The following is a 22,289-nucleotide window of genomic DNA, read 5'->3' on the forward strand; positions in this document are numbered from 1 at the left end:
CAAAATTATCAAGCTATAATAGCATCCTTGGTAAGATCCTAAAAAAGAAAAAACAGCAAGTGCTCACGATTTCATCAAAAGATACCGGTAAGATCGCGTGGGAATAAGGTTTGGCACTTTCCCATACCTCAAGTAACCAAGTGCGTATCTCGAGAAAGAACAAGGTTTTGGCTCATTGCATGAGTGTGTTCACTAGTTGGAGATTAAACACGGGGTTTCATTCATTTCTATGCTTCAAGTCTAATTCACTTCAAAGATCCTTCAATGGATTACTGTTGTGGAGTTTGAGTGCAATGGCACAGGAGATTGAATGGTTCGTTTATGTTGGTCAATACAATCTTGGGCTCACATCATATGCTTGTTACTTTTAGAGCACAAGTAATTCAAAGGAACAAGTTGTATCATTGGCAAGGCTTAGTTCAATACTCCTTCATATAAGGACCGGGTTCAATTCATTTGGTTTACAAGGCATGTTCATCAAGTTCCAATCTACAAAATTCATCCAAATACCATTCAACATCCATTACGAATTACATTTAAGAATATACAAAAAAATCCGTTACAAATCCTGCACCAAAAGAGGGCATTCAAGTCTTCACTACAAAAATCATATACATTCCATCAATACAAAATGTCAAGATCTCATTCAAATTTTATCACTTACATCCAAGAAATTCTATAAGAAATTATTACACCAGAACCCTTTACGTCATGAACAAGACAAGAAAAGTAATAAACAAGAAGAGCAAATTCATCTTTCATCTTCCTTGATAAAGCATCCTTGTTCTTTGAGCCTCCGGTACAGTACCACTCCATGTCGCAGCCTTGCTATGCTTTCCTCTTCAAGCTTTTAAACCTACACCATCCACATATCCACCTGCTGGAAAGCTGTAAGAAAACCAGAAAAATCCTCTCTATGCTGCAGTAGCGGCCGCTCCGAATAGTCCACATATACCATGCCCAAACCTGCAGCATATTGCAAAAAGATCCAATTCAAAACCAACCCTATACAGTTACAAATCAATTTCACTCTAACCTAAATTCATTCAAACCAAAAGCCATACATGTAAGACATACACATTCAGGTTCAAACATTATCCTATTCAAACCATACTCAAGCTAATTTCAAACAGCACCACTTTCATCCCACAAAACCAATGCCAAATTCATCAGGGAACCTGCATCACGAAATTAACTCACTCAGTCTATACGCACTGCCACGACAATTCACCAGAAAAGAGAACTTGCTGCATTAAAGTTTCGAACCGATTCAATCACACTAAACCAATCTACATAACCCCTCTACCATTCAAAAATCAATCAGCTCTGCACACAATGAACAATACCTGTCATCAATCAATACAAACATCATAAGTTCACTAGCCTAGTCCATAAAACTAACCTCCAGCATCACATACACAATCCAGCATACACATTCAGGATCATTTGGTTTGTTCACATACATGTGCATCACAATATACATAATTCCAGAAACAGAAAAAACTCAACTTCAAACCAGACTTATACCAGAACAGACCCCGCGGTTTCATTGTCACAAGCAAGAGGCAGAAGTAAGTGGAAAAAGGATATGCTAATCATATGCCTTACCCAATAAGGAATTTGCGAGGGCATAGCTTCGACGATTCCAGTTCAGCCAGGGAGCTTTTCTTTCAAGCCAAGTGTGACATCCGAGATTGTTGGTGGCGACGGTAAGCAACCACGTACTTCTATTATCCATCAGGGCAACACCGAGTCATTAAGCGAAAAGTCATGGCAGAGAGCTGCATCCGCTTATCTAAAACAACTCTGCACATAGTAAACAAAAAAAGGGAAACCAGTTCAGAATATATGTGGACAAATAGATGCAGTGCGGTTCAGATCCAAATCCGTTACCAAACTAACAGTTTTGTGCCAGCAGCTAATCATATTTCCAAAACTAACTTTGAGTTTCAGTTTTGAACTCTCACTTTCCCTCCACATTCAGTTTAGAACCCCTCTCTTCATAAACAGTCAGTAACTAACTAATCCCTAACAGCTACTTAACAAACTCCAACAGAAAAAACAGACTGGTAACAAACCCCTAACTAACTCTCGGATCCACCCTCGAATTCATAACAGAAAACTCTCATCCAAGGGCTCTCATCCACTCACCTCTAACCGATTCTCATTCTATCTCCTAACCGACAAAACAGATCATAACAGAGAGAGAAATATCAAAAGAGAAAACTAACCTTCAGAATCGTTTCTCTTCACCTCTATAAAATCAGAACCACCATCATTCAGAACTCTTCTTCATTCTCTCATTTTCACCACCTTCATCTTCATTTCTCTCCACCATTTTTCACTCTCATTCATCTTCATTCACCATTCTGCACTTCCATTCATCACGCACCACTCTCCTTCATCTTCTCCACATTCAGTCTTCAACACCATTCTTCACTTTCATCTGCAAATCCACCTTCGATTCAACAACTTCATTTATCATCTTACTTCTTCAACTCTGAAAATCTCCATCGAGAAGCAACATCATCATCTTCGTTATAGCATCATCTTCAATCTGCAATCACGTTCATCACCATCAATCAACTGCAATATCTTCAATCCTCTCAACTCAGAACAACAACAACGCAATACAGAGCAAGATTCAGAAAACAAAAAGAAGATAGAAGAATAAGGAGAAGAGGAAGAGGAGTAGAGGAATAGCGTGTATCGGAGAAGACATAGAAAGATGAGGATCACCTGATAGTTGGAGCGCTCTTCTGAAGCATCTTGAGCGCATCGTCGTCCTCGAGTCATAACGACTTACCAAAAGCACCTTCTATTCCGATTCAGAACAATCGTGTTGAGGGTTAGAGATAAGATAGAGTCTGGATTCGAATTTCGAGGATGGAGACGGTGGCTCCTGGTGGTCGGTAATCGCAAGACGGGGAGAGAGGCGCCGTCGCCGCTTGGTCCGAAGGAAGAAGGGGATTTGATTTCAAAGGCCACAAAACACGTAACCCTAATTCTTCCCCTTTCTAATAATTTTTTTTATTTTTTAGCATATGTTTTTTAATTGAATTAATCTGAATTAGGATTTAGATAATGAACATTAATTTGATATTTGACTGATATTAATGGATACTAATTAGAAATTAGCATAAGATTAGAGTCAATTGGATCTGATTAGAGAATCTGATGATGGACTGTTAGGCCTAGTACGAACTTGCTTCATTCTCACCCCCATAGGCCCACGCACCCTCGTTTTTGGCCACAAAAATTTGAGAATAAAAAAACAAAAAACGTTTGGGCCACGTTGCTGAACGCACCCCCCCTTGTGGCCTGCTGCACCATTTTTAGCTAAACAAAAATCTGAAACAATGCCTTTTGGGCCAATACCAGAGGGCCTGCGCCCCTTTGCTCTTCACACCAGCATATCCAATTTGCACCCCTGTTTCCCTTTATCTTTTAATTCAAATTTTAGTTTAATTAGTTTTTCTTGTTATTTCTTTTAATGATTAAATGCTAATTTTTCTATTATTACTTTGAGACTTTACCATGATTTTTGACGCAAAAAGGGACACATAAAAACACTAGTTTAGGCTTATTAGAATGTAGGTTCTTTAAGTGCAATTTAGACTTGAATTAGGAATCCCCCATAAAAAGCTTATAAAAAATAGTAGATTCTCTTAGGTTAATTTTGACATTTAAAGTTCTTTTATAAAACCCATAAAAATGGTAGTTTTTTTAGTTTCGTTTTTGTACTAATGCTTGAATTGTTTTGTGCTAGTGCCATGTTAATTTTGTATAATTGTTGTGTGACTTTATTACTTGTTTTTGGCCATATTTTTGGCCTATGTTGTTAATACCGCTTGTATGCTTCTTTTAGAATCTATCCCATGTTAACATTAGGATTTAGACTTGTATAAACAACATAGATTAGAATGTTAGATCTAGTTCCCTATTGCATTCTTTTTCTTTTCAACTTTAAAACATTAATAAAAGGAAGAGGCGAATCACATTAAGCAAGTGATAGAGAAATGAGTGGGATTCATTCCCTAATCTATTTCTCAATCACTTAGTGGCATAGAAACGAGTGGGATTCATTCCCTAATCTGTTTCTCGGTCACTACTTAATGGGAGAGAAACGAGTGGGATTCATTCCTTAATCTGTTTCTCAAACATTAATTAATGGGAGAGAAACGAGTGGGATTCATTCCCTAATCTGTTTTTTCAAACATTACATAATGGGATGGAAGTGAGTGGGATTCATTCTCTAATCTGCTTCTCGATCATTATACATTTTATGTGATTCGAATCGTGAAGTAAATTCCCTTAAAAAATACACAACCAAAAACACATAAAACACCTAACAATGGTTCAAATTCAAAACAAAGTAGAGAAAGTGGTGAGTGGCCCGGTATTGGGAACTGTTCATCACTCATCTACCCTAAAAGACACAAACCAATCTCTCTTTTTCTTCTCCCTAAGGGCATTGTTATTTCCGCTCGAACGCATCGTAGGCTGTCCCCTTATGCAAGAGCGCGAACGTTAACTCCGCCCAACTAAAAAACACAAAACAAACAGAAAATCGTGAGCCGAGCTACGGTAACTCTGATTCCTGAAAAGGATACGTAGGCAGCGGGGTAGGGCCCGTGCGAGTAGAATTCTTTCTTTTCCCTACATTTTGCATTCATTTCGCATTTAGACATAGACATAGTACACACCCATTAGATAGAAACAAACATAGGTGGATACCATCGAGTACGATGGGCGCGAGGGGTGCTAGCACCTTCCCCTCGCGTAACCGACTCCCGTACCTTGATTCTCTGGTCGCAAGACCCTGTTCCTTCCTTTGTTAGGTTTTCTGATATTCCTTTCCCTCAATGGGATAAATATATTGGTGGCGACTCTGTTCATTTTTCGCGAGCGTGCGACACCAAGCATGCCATCCATTTCCTAAAGATCCCTGGGACACGTTCATATCGTTCTTATGGCCGGACACGTCCCAGAACTCGTTCATACGGCTCCACCAGTTTGTTAACTTTTTGAAAATTCAAAACTCACAATTCATGCACTCCTAATTGATTTTACATGCATATATGTCTTCATGATAATGTTTATGATGGCTTTGAGTCATTTTTTGCAAGTTCTAACGCAGGATGGAGGATATGCCATTGATAGGGCATAAGCTTCATGGTGGTTTGTATCCTAATGTGCAGGCTGTTTCAGGTTAAAATGACCTCACTATTGGATTCGTGAGGTCCCAATTAATGGATCTGGGTATGCCTAGGGTTCGTTTAACGTATTTTATTTGAGTTTTGATTTTTTTTCAGAAAACCGCAGCAAAATCCATAGCAGTTTGCGAAGTAAAATCCGCAGCAAAATTCACGGCCTGGTTTGTTGAAGAAGATGAACTGGAACGTGGAATGGTGGACCACACACGTCCCTCTCTCCATGTGTGCGAGTCTGTGAGTGGCCAGTCAAGATTTCAAAGACTCTCTCTCTCTGTCTCTCTCTCCCCGTGATTGGTCCGTCAGCATGCTAAGGGTGTCTACCTTGACTTTTGTTTGAATTCCATTATGTTTTTATATTTATTATTTTGCTTTGGGTTCATTAACAATTTACAAATACATCATAATTGGCCAGATAGTATGGAATATGACTTCAAAGACCTGGGTTCGAACCCAGACATCTTATAATTTTTTCTTTAATTTCCCTAGTTTGCAGATCTGGTGCGTTTCACACGCAAGCATACACCATACGCCTCCACGCTTCTGCCATAGTCCACCTGATCAAATCCGAAGGCCTGGGACGCGCTCCCTTATGGTGTACCTCCAGAGGTGCGACGCACAGGATCAAAGCCCCATTCAAGTTGTTTTTCTTTTCTTTTTTTTTTGGTCAATTTTTTTTTATCATTTAAATTGTTTTTTTTGTTGTTTCAACTTTTTTTTAATCTAATTAACTAGTAATTAAATAATTTAGATAACCCTAGATTTAGGTTAATTTACTTAGTCTAATTATCTAGAAAATTTGAAAAACTAGAATTAGGTTAATCGTAAAATTAGTTTAGTCAATTAATTAGTTTTTTTTTTGACATTTTAAGTTTTTTAGGGTTTATCACTTTCTTTTTTACTTTATATCCCATTGACCCTTAACCCTATTTTTGGCCAAACTTAACATCAATTAATTTTAGGTTTAGGTTTTATTTTTTAGGTTGTCAACTAACCTTCTTTTATAAAATTATTTGTTTTAATAATTAGGGTTTACCTTTAGGGTTTCGATTTTAAATTTTTTTAATTTAATTAATCTGCCCTTTTTATTTTTCTTTCAATTATATGAGTTTATCCTATCTTATTATGCATTTGCCTTTGGTTTGTAATAGTTTAGGTTTTTCATTTTCGCGCTCGTTTCTTCCTTTTTTATTGTAATTGCCCCAAAGCCTTATAATAGCTTAGGTTTATTTTCCGCATTTAAAAATTTTATGCCTTTCTTTCTGGGTTTTGACTATGTAATCCACCACCCGAAGCCTTGTAATAGCATAGGAACATTTATATTTCCGCCTTTATTTTAATTATGTGGTTAGTAATTTAGGGAGTGATAAGCCTGTTAATTAATTTAGATCACTAACTCTATAAGATAAAATATCTGAATTGAAGCACATGATTGTTGCACCCACACACCTTTAATGGTAACCCTTCTTATGCTGCCTTCGATATAAAATAGTCAAGTCCCTCGAGCGTGGGGATACCTTAGAAAATGTTGCCCTCAGTTCATAATCATCATAAAAAAGGATCATAAGTCCCTTCGAAGTCGCCTAAACAAAGATGATCTTGTCCCTCGATGTTGCCTCGGTTAAATGATGATTGTCCCTTTGAATGCTAAGGTATCCTCACCGGTTGCCTAAAATGACTATTATATCCTTCCCTAAAGACTACCTGCCCTCTTTATGGTAGGGATAGTCTTATGGCGAACGATAATCCTCGATGGCCCTTTTCAAATCCAATGAAAGGACTACCTACCCTCTTTATGGTATGGATAGCCCTTTCAAACAAAAGTCTTAAAGAACAGAAAAATTAAGCTTAGGGTAGTTGCTTTTAATTGCTTGCTCTATTCAAAACTTAAATTTCAAAATTACTTTTCACACCTATTTACAAAAACTTTCAAAAAGGCTACGCTTATTTACAAGCTAAAGTCCTTAACAAATCTTTTTCCTAATCATACACTACACCTCCTTTTCAAACAAAACAAATATTTCAAAGTGAGCTAAGCAATTAAGAGCCCATGGATAACCATGGATACAAAGGGTGCTTACACCTTCCCTTTGTATAACCTACCCCCCGAACTCAAGTATTTTTAATAAGGTATTTCCTGTTCTTTTTGCCTTTCCAAATTGGATAAAATAAAAGTCGGTGGCGACTCTTGCTATCCGCACATATAAAAAGGTTAGTTCTCCCACCGTATTACACTTAGTTTCAAAGTTCTCTGTCATACCCCAAAATTTTCCCATCTCATTTTTACTTTCAAACTCAAACCAAGGTTCAGGACTCAAAGGTCTGACTTAGGGCACACTCCCCTAAGCAAAGACTTCCTGAATTAGGGTTTTGCATTCTCTGAAGGAAATTGATGAATCAAGGCCTCCAAAGGGTTTCATTTGACTTATGATGTTTCACACCATCTCTATGACAAAATTCAAGACTCAATTCCAAAGATTGCTCAGTCAATTGTTCAGAAAGTCAACAGTCGACTAGTTTAACCTAAAAGTCAACTATGGTCAAAGTACAATCAATATTCCTGATTTTTGGTCAACATCCTTATTTTGAAGTATCATTCATCATTTGATCAAGGGTTGATCATGATTCATCATGGAACGCTCAGAAATCAACAAAACTAAAAGTTTCTAAATTAGGGTTTTTGACCTAAAAGTCAACTAAACTTTGACCAGCCAAAACTTTCACATGGAACATCAGAAATTCTACATCCAAAGCCTATTTTGAAGGAAATTGAGTTCTCTACAACTTTGTCTCTCACATGCCAAGGATAAAAATGCTTCATTTGAGAGATATGAATCAAAAGATTATAGGTCCTTTTTGAAAGTCAACCAAAAGCATTTTTTTGTCAAAGCCCATACCATCAAGATAAAATCTCCAAATGAAAAAAGGTTCCAAAGTGGCTTGTAGAGGACATCTTGAGATTTCCAAAAAGTCCTAGAACTCCTCCATATCCTATAAATTGAGAGAGATATGCCTTGTCAAAGTTGGACAATTTTGAGAGAAAAATATGAAACAAAAGGCTTCAAATTGAATTTTCTTGCAAAGGAACCCAATATTTTTTGGCCCAAGCTTGATCCTAAAGTTATCCAAGATTCAAAATTCAATTCCCATGAAATTACATGATTTATTTGATTTATTATGAATTTTTATTCATTTTAAAAGATGATTAAGGTTAAATAAATCAAAGGAAAATCAAAGATATGGTTAAAGAAGTGATTTGAATCAAATCCAATCATCATTTATACCATAATATCAATCAAATTTCGTGCATATTTGAATTAGGGTGATTGAATCAAATTTTAGACAAAATTAGAAAGATTTATGAATCAATTTTTTTTTCAAATTGTCAATCAATGATTCAAGAAGATTTCTTCCAATTTTATTGCCGTAAATTGATCTATTATATAAACACAACAAGGCCAGACCCCTAGGGCACGAAATTTTGCCTCCAAGAACCCTAATCAAGTTCATAAAGTTCAAGAAATTTTCAAAATCGTTTTTGTGATAGCAGCTTGATTCAAAGTATTCTAAAGATCAAAACACGTTCCTGAGGATCTTCTGAAGCTGTACCAATCATTACCAAGTCCTTAATCACCAAGAACAAGCGTTCAAGAGGCCGAGGTTTGTTCAATTTTTGTTACTCTCGATTACGCTACTGCATGCATCATGGATGAATTTTGAACCCATAGTTGAGTTTAGTGTAAGGTGGTGAACGTTTCTTGACGTTTAATTGTTTTTATATGCCTGTATGAGTATTGCGCCATTGTTAGGGTTAGAGAGCTCCAATTGAGGTTTCTCTTGTTAGGTTAAATTGCAGGGAATTTCAGGTACCAGGGGGTTCGCAAAGAGGAGACGAATCGATTCACGGTCTTGGAATAAATTTTTGATGCACATACGAAGTTTTGCGAGTACATGAGCTATGGCGACGGTTGCGTCGGTAGGTAAAGGGTGTTGCAGAGGCTAAGACGACGGAAGGGGAAGAAGATGATTACGTGTCCCCCCACTGGCCAATTCACGCGCGCAAAGCATTTAAAAACAGACGGATCCTGCGTATGTTGGTTCACGCATGTATGACGCACCCTCAGTATCTGTCCGTTAGATCAACTTCCAGATTCATCCAATGAGCCCAGGGACGCAGGTACACCATGGACGTCAAGGCCCTGCCACACTAGATCACCACGTTAGTTTTTTTTTTGTTTTTTTTTCTCTTTTCATTTAATTTTAATTGTTTTTGTTTATTATTTATTTTCTTTTTAAAACAAAACTTTTTAAAAAATCCTTTTTTATTTAACCTTTATTTTTCTATTAAACTAATAATTTTTTTTATTAATTTAATTTAGATTTCAATTAACTTAATTTAGATAATTAATTTAATTAAAAACTTAATTTAATTTTAATAATTAGATAATTAGTTTAATTTGGTTTAAATAGTTAGAAAATTATTAATTAATTTAGGTTAAATAATTAGATAATTAATTTAGGGTTAATTAATTTAGATTAGGGTAGATAATTTGGTTAAATAATTTAGGGTTAATTTAATCAGGATTAGTCAGTTAAATTTAATAAGGTTTATAACCAATAATTAATTTTAGGATCGCCTAGCCTCGATTTTAAACAAAACCCTAGGTAACCCTAGAAGTCTTAGGTAGGTGTCATCCGTTAACTTGATTATTTTTACTAACCCTTTTTTATTTATTATTACAATAAGATTTGATTTAAAATCAGGGTTCGCCCCATTTCAAAAACCTTTTCCTTTTTTAATTTTAATTTTGTTTTATTTTCCATTTATTTTTCCTTATCTCCATTTGCCTTTTGCCTTGCCTTACTGGTATTCTATTAACTGTGGTTAACTTGTTCCCCCATTTGGGGTTTGCTTTTATTATATTTTTATTTGCCTAATTTCGTATCTACCCCAAAGCCTTGTAATAGCTTAGTTTTTTTCTTTCTATTTTTGCCTCTATATTTGCCTGCAGGTGTTTATTGTAATAGTTTAGGGTTTTATTTTCTGCCTTTTCATTCCTGCCTTTATTTTTCTGCTCTACAGGTGTTTATTATAATAGCGTAGGAACTTTTAATTCTGCCTTTAATTTTTGTATGATATTAACTGCGTGGTTAGTAATCCTAGGGAGTGCAAGCCTGTTAATTGAATTAGCATCACTAATTACAAGATAAAATATCTGAATTGAACCACATGATTGTGCCACACATACACCTTTAGGATAACCCCTCTTATGCTGCCTGTTGCCTTTTAATTACGATTCTAAAATAGTCAAGTCCCTCGATTCCGAGGATACCTAAAGCAAATGTTGCCTTAATTCATTGAAATCATCCTAAGATTTTGTCCCTCGATGTTGCCTCGGAAATAAGATGATTGTCCCATTGCTAAGGTATCCCCGTCTGTTGCCTTAAAATGACTATTATATCCTTCCCTAAAGACTACCTGCCCTCTTTATGGTAGGGACAGTCTTATAGCGAACAATACTTCCTCGATGACCCTTTACATCCAATGAAAGGACTTCCTACCCTCCTATGGTATGGATAGACCTCTCAAACTGAAAAGCTAAAAGAACAATTTTTCTAACTTAGGGTAGGTGCCCTTGATTGCTTGCTCTATTCGAATTCGAATTCCAATCAAATTACTTTTCACACCTCCTTTTCAAATCAATTCAAAAAGGATACGCTTATTTACAAGCTAAAGTCCTTATTCAAACTTTTTCTAAACACACACGACACTTTTCAAATAATTCAAATATTTTAAAGTGAGCTAAGCAATTAAAAGCCCATGGATAACCATGGATACAAAGGGTGCTTACACCTTCCCTTTTGTATAATCTACCCCCCAAACTCAAAGTCTTTTAAAAGGTCTTTTTCTGTTTTTTTAGCCTTTTTTATTGGATAAAATAAAAGTCGGTGGCGACTCATGCTATCCGCACATTTTCAAAAAGTCAGTTCTCCCACCGTATTACATTCTCCAAAGACAACAAAGTTGTATTTGAGTTTTGTGCTAACAAGTGGTTTATCAAATCTCAGGTCTCTAAAGTTACCCTGCTTGAAGGATTTCTTGATTCATGTGGATTTTACTGCTTTCCATAGTTGGTTATAGAGCCTTCAAGGAGTCATTCACATCATCTTCAAAGCTCATATTCTATGTTCTATTGGTAATTCAATTTCCTACTAAATAGTTTCTGATGTAAATAAACATATCTCTAGTCTTTTGTAGCATTATAGACTAGGTCATGTAAATTTTGAAGCTACTCTACTGGATCTTAAACATTGTAATGTTTCTATAATCAATAAACTTAGTTCCTTGTTATGCAAGTCATATTGTATAGGCAAGTCCCATAAACTTCATGCTCATTTATCTTCAATTGTTTATCAAGCCCCCTTTGATGTTGTTCATACTGATCTTTGGGGACATATCCCATTTCATTTTAACTCTACTTATATATATATTAAATAGTTTTTTTGGATACATACACTAAATTTAATTGGATATATTTTCAAAAGCACAAGTATGAGGCAATGTATACTTTCAAGCTACATTTGAGCTTTGTCCAAACTTAGTTTTGGACCACAATCTAACTCATACCCTCATAAGTTAGTACATCTTCATCCAGTCAAGTTAGTCCTAACAGTTTGACAAATCCCATATCCAAATCAACAAATTCTTTATCTCCATCTATCCATAATTCCTCCCTATCCCTAACCTTCAGTTCAATGAGCACCCTCAGCTCACTAGGGCCAAAACAGGTCATTATAAACCTAAAAATCTTCTTGCACATATAGAGATAACTTCATTCAAACATGCTCTGTCACAATCAGCTTGGTTTCACGCAATGCAAAATGACACATTCTTAGCTAACCAAACCTAGTCCTTAACTTCTCTTTCATCTCATAGAAAACATGTGGGGTGCAAGTGGGTATTTAAGGTAAAAGGGAATCCTGATGGCACTATCAACAAATACAAAGCAAGACTCGTTGCCAAGGACTATCATCAGCAAATTTGAGTTTGACTTTAATGAGACATTTTCACCATTTATCAAACTAACCACCATTTATGTCATCTTAACTTCGGCCCTCACAAGCAAATGAGAGTTGCAACAAATTGATGTTAATAATGTTTTTTTTCAATGGCTCTTTTCACAAGGATATCTACATGACTCAACCTCCTGGATTTGAAAATCAGGATCCATCTCTTATATACAAGGTTCATAAGGCGTTACATGGCCTAAAATTTGAACCCTGTGTGTGGTATGAAAAATTCACTCATGCTCTTGGTTAATATGGGTTTACACATAACAAATGTGATCACTCTTTGTTCATTTAGTCACATCAGGGTGTCACTCTTTATGTCTTAGTCTATGTGGATGACATTTTAATCACATGTTTTTCTTCCATAGTGGTCCATAAACTCATTGATTCCTTCATGTTATGTTTGCACTCAAGAAACTGGGATATCTTGAGTATTTCTTGGGCATTGAAATAAAACATTTATCCATTAGATGTCTTATTCTTACCAAGTCCTAGAACATTCGTGACCTCTTGGCTCGTGCCAATGTGACTAATGTCAATGGTGTTACCACACCTATGTTGACTGGTGGCAAGTTAAGCAGACATGGTGCCACACTTCTCTTTGAACCTGGTTTGAGAACTTTAATATTAACTCTTACATGGCCAAATATTTCCTTAGTGTCAATAAGACGTGTCAATTCGTGACCTCACGAAGCCACTTGAAACTAGGGCATTTCAAGAGTTATGAACCAAGATCAAACTCGTGCAATTCAACCCTCCTTGAAATTGTGGAGGAGTAATAGAATGTAGTGTACCATAGTAGAGAACTTGCAACATAACATAACATGTATGGAACTATTGTAAGCATGACATAGTGCGGTATACATGATAGCCATGCATATGTGGAATATTCATTATGTGTATGAGTAATAATCAAACATGCATGAGAAAATATATATATATATATATATATATATATATATATATATATATATATATATATATATATATATATATATATATATATATATATATATATATATACACTACAAAAAAAAAGCCTTCTTGTGACACTCATTTTTAGTGACACCTTAATATTTGTCACTAAATATTACTTTTACCTACAGTAATTTTTGTTCATCATATTTTTCCATACTTTTACCTACAGTAGCATTTGTCCGTCACATTTTCCCATACTTTTACCTACAGTAGCATTTGTCCGTCACATTTTCCCATTTAATAAAATAGGATATGACTCAACAAATATTTTATTAAAAAAATTAATATTTTCAAAAAATAAAAAATAATATTTTTTGATATATTTTAAATAAAATATTAATCTTAAAAAAAAAACTTTATGACTCAAAAAATAAATTAATAATTTTTATTAAAAAATTATTATTTACAAAAAATAAATATATTATACTTTAATAATATTATTTTTTAATTTTATCACCTATCAAATTTGTATACCATAAACTTACTAAAAAATCATTTTCAAAAATAAAAAAAAATTGAGAAAAGTTTTTGTGTGTTTTTGGATTCTCTCGTTCTCACAATTCTATTTTCATTTCAACGTAAACCAACCGCCGCAGCTCTCGTTCGCCGGAAAGATTCATCAATTAAATCGACTGGAATCAACCAGTCGCCGCAGCTCCGGCCACCGCCATTCATTCTTCTTCAGGTTTCTTCTTCGTCGACTTTTCCTTTACACCAGTAGATCTGAGTGACGTAGATTAGGTTTGATTTCGTTTTTGTTTTGTCAGATCCAGTATATTATCTTAGAAACTCGCCGGAAACTACTATAGTATAGTCGCCCATCCAGCGTCGCCGGATCTCGACCGTTCGATTCACATCACACCATCGTTCTCCTCCGCTTGCGCCACCGGAGGTAACCTTTTCTTTCATTCTTCCTTGTTTATTCCTTTGTTGCTTTTGATTTTGTATATGTTATAAAGGTTTGCAGTGATTGGCTTTTATGTTTTACACTCAATCTGAACTAGTTTTTAGGGTTAGACACACTCTGTTTCTCACTAATCTGAACTAGTTTTTAGGCTTACACACTCTGTCTTTCACTAATTTGATTTTGTATATGTTATAAAGCTTTGCAATAATTGGAAAATGATTAGAGAAATGTATAAAACACCTTGAGTTTAGATAAAACCATGTGCTTTGTTGTGTGTGGTATGAAATTTTTGTAGAAACTTCAAGGAGATCTTGTTGACCGAGATGTATGGTGAATGGTCCTGAAAAAAGTAGCAAAGTCTATAAGTTTAGATTTTCGGGTTTCACGGGGAATAGCAGAGGTTTGTTTCCGCAATTGCTGATTAAATACTGTTTAATTGCTTAATTAATATTGTGATTATTTGCAGGTTAACGAAGGGAAATATTCTCATGCTATATCCATTTTTGACCAGGTGCAGTGTTGTCTTCCCTAGTGATACTTGTGGCATGTTTCTTTAATGTAATTGTTATTGTATCCTCTTTTTATTGATCATCAAATATCAAACTGTGGACTTGTCTCCATCACACACTCAGATATTGAAAGAAGACTCTGCATTCAAGAGAGACGGCATTTGCATTCAAGAGAGAACTTCATTCTGCCATAGATGATTTTACCAAGGTAATTTACACAAAATATTGGAATGGTGCTGATAGATGTTTTTTCACCTCAATTGATAACTAGTTTCTGTGTTGTAAACCTTAGGCTATACAATTCAATCCATCAGCTGGTGAGGCATTAGAGTTTGAATCCAACACAGCAGAAATTTTACACGAGAGAGGTATCTTTCTAACACTGAGTGTTTTCATCTTGTTTTTTCAATAAGTGATTGATGCATGCATGTATCTTGTAGCAACTCTTTAAAGTCTAGACAGAGCTTTCACTGGTTTTATGTGAAATGAGTTTGTATTATTTATTATTGATATTATCCTGCACATAGTTAATTTCTAATTTAGTGAGTTTATTCTAAATAATTGTGGTGATAACATTGAACTGATTATTTTTATAATGAGTAACTCGTCATATGCATGATGCATCAATTATCCGACTCGGAAAAATTCGGTGACTCTAAGGTGATTTCAGTTTCAGTACCTTGGTGTTCTTGGAATTCTTGTTCAAATGCATGGAGAAATCCGAATTTGATTCAGAAGATAACAAAGAAGAGTGATAGTGGATTAGGACTGGTTAACAATAGTAATAGCATGTTAAAGAAAAGCGGTTTTCCAAAGAATGATCATAATGGGAGTGTAAATGGAGTTTTGAATGACGGAAAGTTACCTAATTGTGTTGAAGTTGATACAGATCGATCCAGGGATTGTAATGATGGTGAATGCGACAATGATGAAGGAATAGCGAAATCGCATTCTGACAACAATGATGATGAAATTGTTGATAGTGGATCTGATATTGTGTTTGATAGTGATGACGATGATCTTTCTTTAGATGACACTGACTCAGACACGGGAGAGAAGAGCCATGAGGGATCGAAGAAGAGCAAGTGGTTCTGGAAATTCTTTGATAATTTGAGTAAACTGAGAGTAGATGAGAGGAACTCACAGGCATTACGATGGCACTGTCCGGCATGTCAAGGTGGTACTGGGGCTATTGATTGGTATCATGGGTTGCAGCCGCTTCTGAATCATGCTAGGACAACTAAAGTTAGGAGGGCGAGATTGCATCGAGCGTTTGCTGAAACTTTGGAGGAAGAATGCTCTAGGAGAGGCGCTCCGTTGATGAGGTTTGGTGAAGCGTATGGACTATGGGAGGGTCTTGATAAGAAAGTCAAGGATCATGAAATTGTTTGGCCCCCAATGGTTCTAATCATGAATACAAAATATGAGCAGGATGAAAACAACAAGGTATTAGGTATCCTAATTTGATGAAATGTGTATATTTTTCCTAGAAGAGTCTGTTAGTCCTTCGTTATTTTCTTCAAATTTTTCACACATGAAGTTCTGTTGTGGTTTAAATTTGCTGAGCTGAATTGCAGTGGCCTGGAATGAGGAACCAAGAACTCGTTGATTGTTTCAGTGACTATGCTGCAATGAAGGCTCGACACTCGTATGGTCCACACGGGCACCGGGGGATGAGTGTTTTGATTTTCGAAGCATCAACAGCAGGTTATTTAGAGTCTGTGCGGCTCCACAAGCACTTCAGAGAGCAAGGAAGAGACAGGGAAGCTTGGAATCGTTGTAAGAAACTATTTGTCCCAAGGGGAAAACGCCAACTTTATGGTTACTTGGCTTCTAAAGAAGATTTGGATGTTTTCATCAGACACTCTAGAGGTCCTTTTTCAACTCTTAATTATCCTTTTTTATTCTATGTCCAGAAGTTCATCTTGTATGGAAAGATTAGAGGTTGAAATCATTTATGATGAATTTGATGACAGGACTAAATTTTTTAACTGTTTTGGTAGTTTAAGAATTCTTAGATGTCATACTTCACTTTTTTGTCGAAGACACGGTGTTAGGTGTTATTGTTTGTTTGTTTTTGGAAATTGTTTTTCTGTCTTAGTTTCTATGTAATTTTTGGAATAAATGTTGATGTCTTGCTGATATATGATATATCTATGATTGTTTAGGAAAGTCAAAATTGAAGTTTGAAATGCGATCATACTAAGAGATGGTTGAGAGCAAGATAAAGCACATCAATGAAGATGGTCCACAGCTGGGCTTCTTTAAGGACATGATAGCTAAAGAACAACTCAAATCGAAAGTCTTCGCAGACACTTCATGTAAAGTAACTGACAAGTTACGCAAAACAACCGAAGAAAACCACGTTGTGAGAGAACGAACTAAAGAACATCATCAGCAAAACAATGAGGAGGTAATGCTATGAAAATAAAATTAGATCAAGATTATTCGTCTGATGCGCATTGGAAGAGATAAATGATATGGGTGATGCTCAATCCAATGACATAGATAAAAGTAATGAACAGGTGTTGGAAGAGATAAATGATGATTTGATTAGATCAGAAACTGATGATAGTGATGATATCATTGAAGTTATAATTAATATAGAGGACATTCCCCAAAATGATGATGAGAATGAAGATACAGAGGATGAGAGTGAAGAAGACCTCTCATATTAATTTGTAAATTAAAATGGGAGAAACCATCTTTGATATTGGGAGGAAAGGTATAAGCTTAAGTCTTTGATACGTCTTCATGTTATATTTATGTTTAATTCCTTAGTGATTTTGCAAGTTTGAAATATGCTGGTTTGAAATATGATAGCTTAACTTCAAATATATTGTTTATTTCAGGAACTTTGATAAAGGTGGCTTCTAAGGTATGTTTGCATGTTTGTTTTTTTGAATATGCAATTTGCCACTTTTGTTTAATAGTATTTGTTCTGAAATTTCTGTATTTGTTCACTTTATTATGGGATTAAGGGATATAGAAAAAGTTAAATTTATAGATATTGCTTGTTTTTTCAAAGGGAGCCTCAAAGATCATGTAACAGAGTTACAAAAATATTGAAAATTGCGATCTTAATCCATTAATCGGCATAGGTGTTCTTATTGAAAATTCATTATTAACTTATGATGGGTGGGCGTGGCATTAGGGATGCAAGATTCTTGCTACAAGAAATATTGTTATCCACGAATATCGTAATGACGCCTGCAAGTGGAGTAGGTTGAGGTCTTTCAAAGAAATTGTTCAAGTACTGAGAAATGATTAAGTTTGTTTTTTTTAATTGAAATTATGCTGAATTTGTAATCTACTTTTATTATTATTTATGTTGTTTTCATTATCATATTGTTAAAGGCAACTGATTCCACTCAAGCTTTGGTTCTAAATCTATCAGAAGCCCGTTTGAAGCAAGTTGTAACCCTGAAGTTTTCGCAAAGATGTTCAATCTTGTTGAATGGAGGGAATATCCTCTCGAGTCAAGAACTAAAGAGGATATTCATGGTACATGTAGCTCAAAAATTTGTCCAAGAATTCAACCAAACAACTGTCTGTCTCAGTGCGGAGTCATGCCTTAAATTAAACCCTTTAAGTAATCAGTTTTGAATGCTACATTTTGATTTATTGTTACTTGTAAATGAAAATCGTGTTTGGTGTAGATCTTTTAAGTTATTTATGTATGGTATTGAATTGAAGATCTTTCAGTGTTCATCATCATTTACTAGTGTTGAATCTAACTTACCAATTGAATCTAAACTGGGTGTGGAATGTTGTGATTCTTACTTTTACTGCAATAGTTTTGCTGATTTGGCTCTCACCTGTTATTGATTCATGAATCATGATGCATGCGTCTAGAAGAAAAGTTGAATGTTTGATTTTTGTTTTATTATTGCTCATTTATCTTGTGGTCATCTTTGAATTGCAGCTGCTGATGTCTTCTTATGGAAGAACAAGAAGATATCTGCTGGTGCACTCGGTGTAGCAACTGCTCTTTGGGTGTTTTTTGAGCTGCTTGAGTATCACTTTCTTACTCTCATTTGTCACAGTTTGATTCTGGTTCTTGCACTATTGTTCTTGTGGTCCAATGCTCATACATTTATTCACAAGTAAGATTCTGCTGAACCTGTTGATTTATTGATTTGAGGCACACTTGTGGATGTTAGATTAAGCTCTTATCTAATCATTTGCATTGGATGTTATTTTCATCTTGAAAAACGACTCACTTTGTAGAGGAAGTGGTAGCATTAGGAGAAAGTGTGGGCTATCATCTCATAATTGTTGGGATGGGTCGGTTTCCATCGAATATGGTGACGAGATTAGCAGAGAGGACAACAGAGCATCCAAAGTTAGGTCCCATTGGAGACGTTATTACTTCTTCAACAAGAGGTCATAGGATGGTGTCATCGGTATTGATTATACAGCAGCATGATGTGACAATATCTGAGGATGCGTCAATCTACAAGAGCCTCACTAATGACTAGGAAGAACACTTGGTTGTCAAGCATTTCTCTGTATTCTAAAATTTTAAGGATATAATATTTTTGAAGTTGTATTGTAACATTTTAAATATATAATTTTTTTTATGTAGTTCTAATTTTCATAATATGAATTTTAGTTATTTAGTTTTACATTGGTTGAAAATGAGTTGTAAAGTATTTTTAAGGAATAATTTTATTATTATAATAATACTATTAAAAAATATTTAAAATTTATTGTATTTTAAAAATCAAAATTATATATATAAAATAAATTTTTTAAAAAAATATTATTTAAATAAGTTTTAGTGACACATATAAAACCGTAGGTATAAATTTACCACTCATAAACTCAGATAACATATAGTGACAGTAATAATAGTTGTAGGTAAACGTTTGTCTGTAGCTAAAAGTTATAGTGACATTCACTTTAGCGTCACACTACGCCCCCTTATAATTGACGCTAAAGGGGAGTGTCACTAAATGTTTTGTAGACTTTTACCTACAGTTTTTTGACTTTTAGTGACATATAATGAGTGTCACGAAAAGTCAATTTTCTTGTAGTGATATATATATATATATATATATATATGATGGCAATATAAGAAAGTAACTTCCATAAATAAATAAATATGAGATGAAGTTCACAAATACTTTTCTATTATTTAGTACGTAATACTTACCACTAATACTCTATATTATAATATTATTAGTTGGTTGCTTGTGCATCTCTTTCTCACTTCACATCTACTTTCTGAGATCATTTTCAAAAGGATGTATCAATCTTTAGTTTTAATCTTACAAAATTAAGATTGTTATAAAAATTAGTGTATAAAAAGATTCTTAAAAAAAATAATAGAAAAAGTTTATCCTTATAATTTTAACAAAAAAAAGTTAAATTCATTATGATTTCAAACATGTATTAAATTATTTTATTTACAAATTTAAACTGTATTTAGAAAATTAAATTTTGATAACTAAAATAATATGTTTGTACTTGACATTTTCAATCAAATAATATTAATTGGATTGAGTTTGCTAATATATTCAATAATGAATTAGTTCTTGGTGTGAACCTATGAAATGTAGAATCTCATGTAGTGAAATAAAATCTTCAAAAAAGTTTCATTAATAGAAACCAGAGGTAGCTTTTCTCTTTAAAAAAAAAAAACTATTTGTGCATTATTTGAATGAACCAACCTTAATATAAGTAATCCACCGCACTGAAAATAAATTTCATTAACATATTCATTAAGTAAAGCTACCATTGAAATTGGAACCATTGAAGATTCAAAATTGTTGGTTGAGTAAAAGAAAGTGTCTTTGAATATTGAAATTGGATTTGGAATATCCAAAAGGTCTTCAACGAATGTTCTTGAACAAACAAAGATAGCTGACGTATAATTTCATTCATTCTCATACTAAAATATTTATAAAATGGCTTTTCAAAACATTCTTCAAAGCAATTTTTATAAGCAAAAAAGCCCAATCGAATAATTCTTTAGAATACTTCATGTGCCTTTGAATGCTCATTAGTTAGGTTTTTACTAAGTAAATTTTGCAGTATTCACTTGCAGATATTTATGGATTAATTGTTCATTTCAAAATTTGTAATAAATTAATTAATTTATCAACTAAATATTAATTGAAAATGAAATAATTTTCACAAATATCACATGATATAAAGAAGAGTCACTAAAAGCTCTGTTTAATGAATAAAAAAACTCCTGGAAAGGTGGTTATTCATGTTGCAGTTACTATTGTTGGCTTTACTCCTTTTTCAATTTTGATTCTTGTGTTGTTTGTCGATTAGCTTTAGAGCAGTATGCATGAATTTATTTTTATTGTTTGAAAAAACTAAATATAAGGGTGGGTTATCAAGCTCTCTAAGCAAAATTCCTTAGTCTTGTGTATAAGAAAACTCTTTCAAGAGGGGTAGTTTTTCAATAACAACAACTACTTGAAAATTTCCATCTAACCTCATATCTTCATTGATGATTTTGTATGTTATCTTCTGGATTTCGTGAGATTTAGACTCCATGAATTTATCATTAGTAGGCTTCTATTTGAGGTAGTGTCTCACAACATATTTTTTTGCACCAGCTTACTCAGTGCCACATTTCTTATTAAAGCTTCTGAGATCATATGAATCATTAGTTAGATCATTCATAATTTATTTTTCAATTTATAGTCGTTCTCATGCCATATTAACTCTTCTTTAATAATTTTATCATTTTTCGCCTTTATCAATTGTTTAGTTCACGAATGGCACGTCCTTAGTTAAAATAGTGACAACCTTTCTCATAGTTAAGAAAAATGGAGTCTTTTGTTGTAATTAATTGAAGTGATTTCCCTCAAACTTAAATGACCGATGAAGTCGGAAACAATTGAACTATTATCAATAATTTCTTCTATAGACATGAAAAAAGAAGCATCTTAAAAATTGTTTCTTTTTAATTTCTAAAACAAATTGAAAATAAATGTATGACACTAAAAAAATTACGGGTTGAGTCATGTAATTGGTCACTCACTTCGAGACAATTTGCAGCGTTCTGTCTAAATTTGTGAAAGCATACTATCAACAACGAAGTTCCCATGATAAAATAACTTAGTCAAATTGTGTGGTATTCTACTATGGTGAATCGTTCTAACTTCATATAATAGCCATTTGACAACCCTTAATATTTTCTTGGACTAACTACGAAGAGAAATTTGAATAATTTTCCAAAAAGAAGTCAATAATGGTCGTTTGACCACCCTAAATAATTCATCAGACGAGGAGAAATTCGAATAATGCTTTAAAGATGATTCAAGAGATACTACAAAAATTCAACGCTTTAGAAGAAAGAGGGAGAAATTAGTGCTTCAACAACTCAACAACGCAAAGAGAATGGAGTGAAAAAAAACTCAAAAATGATTTTTTTTTACTCGAATTACTATATAATAATTCAAAAAACAGTTAATACAAAGCGACCACAATGGGTCCAGCCAACCTAAACGACTATAACATCAAAGTAGCCAAATGAGATCTAAGATTCACCTTGGCCCACCCCCTATACACTACCATATCAATAATATTCGATACAATACCATTTATATCAAAAATTTTCCCAAAACTAATAGCATTTCTATAATG

General features: G+C 34.3%; 1 protein-coding gene across 1 annotated transcript; it reads left to right on the forward strand.

Moving 5' to 3' along the window:
- The first annotated feature begins 13,792 nt into the window (after positions 1-13,792).
- LOC131627450 (protein SUPPRESSOR OF GENE SILENCING 3 homolog) lies at positions 13,793-17,547 on the forward strand. Its single transcript, XM_058898305.1, has 8 exons — positions 13,793-13,947; positions 14,030-14,154; positions 14,636-14,680; positions 14,802-14,886; positions 14,971-15,046; positions 15,349-16,124; positions 16,256-16,550; positions 16,847-17,547. The coding sequence occupies exons 6-8, from the start codon at positions 15,468-15,470 to the stop codon at positions 16,882-16,884; spliced, it is 990 nt and encodes a 329-aa protein (XP_058754288.1). The 5' UTR covers positions 13,793-13,947; positions 14,030-14,154; positions 14,636-14,680; positions 14,802-14,886; positions 14,971-15,046; positions 15,349-15,467; the 3' UTR covers positions 16,885-17,547.
- Positions 17,548-22,289: the final 4,742 nt, after the last annotated feature.

The sequence above is a fragment of the Vicia villosa genome, unplaced genomic scaffold (genome assembly GCF_029867415.1).
Source record: "Vicia villosa cultivar HV-30 ecotype Madison, WI unplaced genomic scaffold, Vvil1.0 ctg.000364F_1_1, whole genome shotgun sequence".
NCBI lineage: Eukaryota > Viridiplantae > Streptophyta > Magnoliopsida > Fabales > Fabaceae > Vicia > Vicia villosa.

Bases quoted from the DNA above. Each gene is read 5' to 3' on its own strand.
- LOC131627450 (XM_058898305.1), top strand. From the start codon at position 15,468: ATGTTAAAGAAAAGCGGTTTTCCAAAGAATGATCATAATGGGAGTGTA. The intron at 16,125-16,255 runs GTATTAGGTATC...GCTGAATTGCAG, and splicing joins AGCAGGATGAAAACAACAAG to TGGCCTGGAATGAGGAACCA. The intron at 16,551-16,846 runs GTCCTTTTTCAA...ATGATTGTTTAG, and splicing joins TTTCATCAGACACTCTAGAG to GAAAGTCAAAATTGAAGTTT.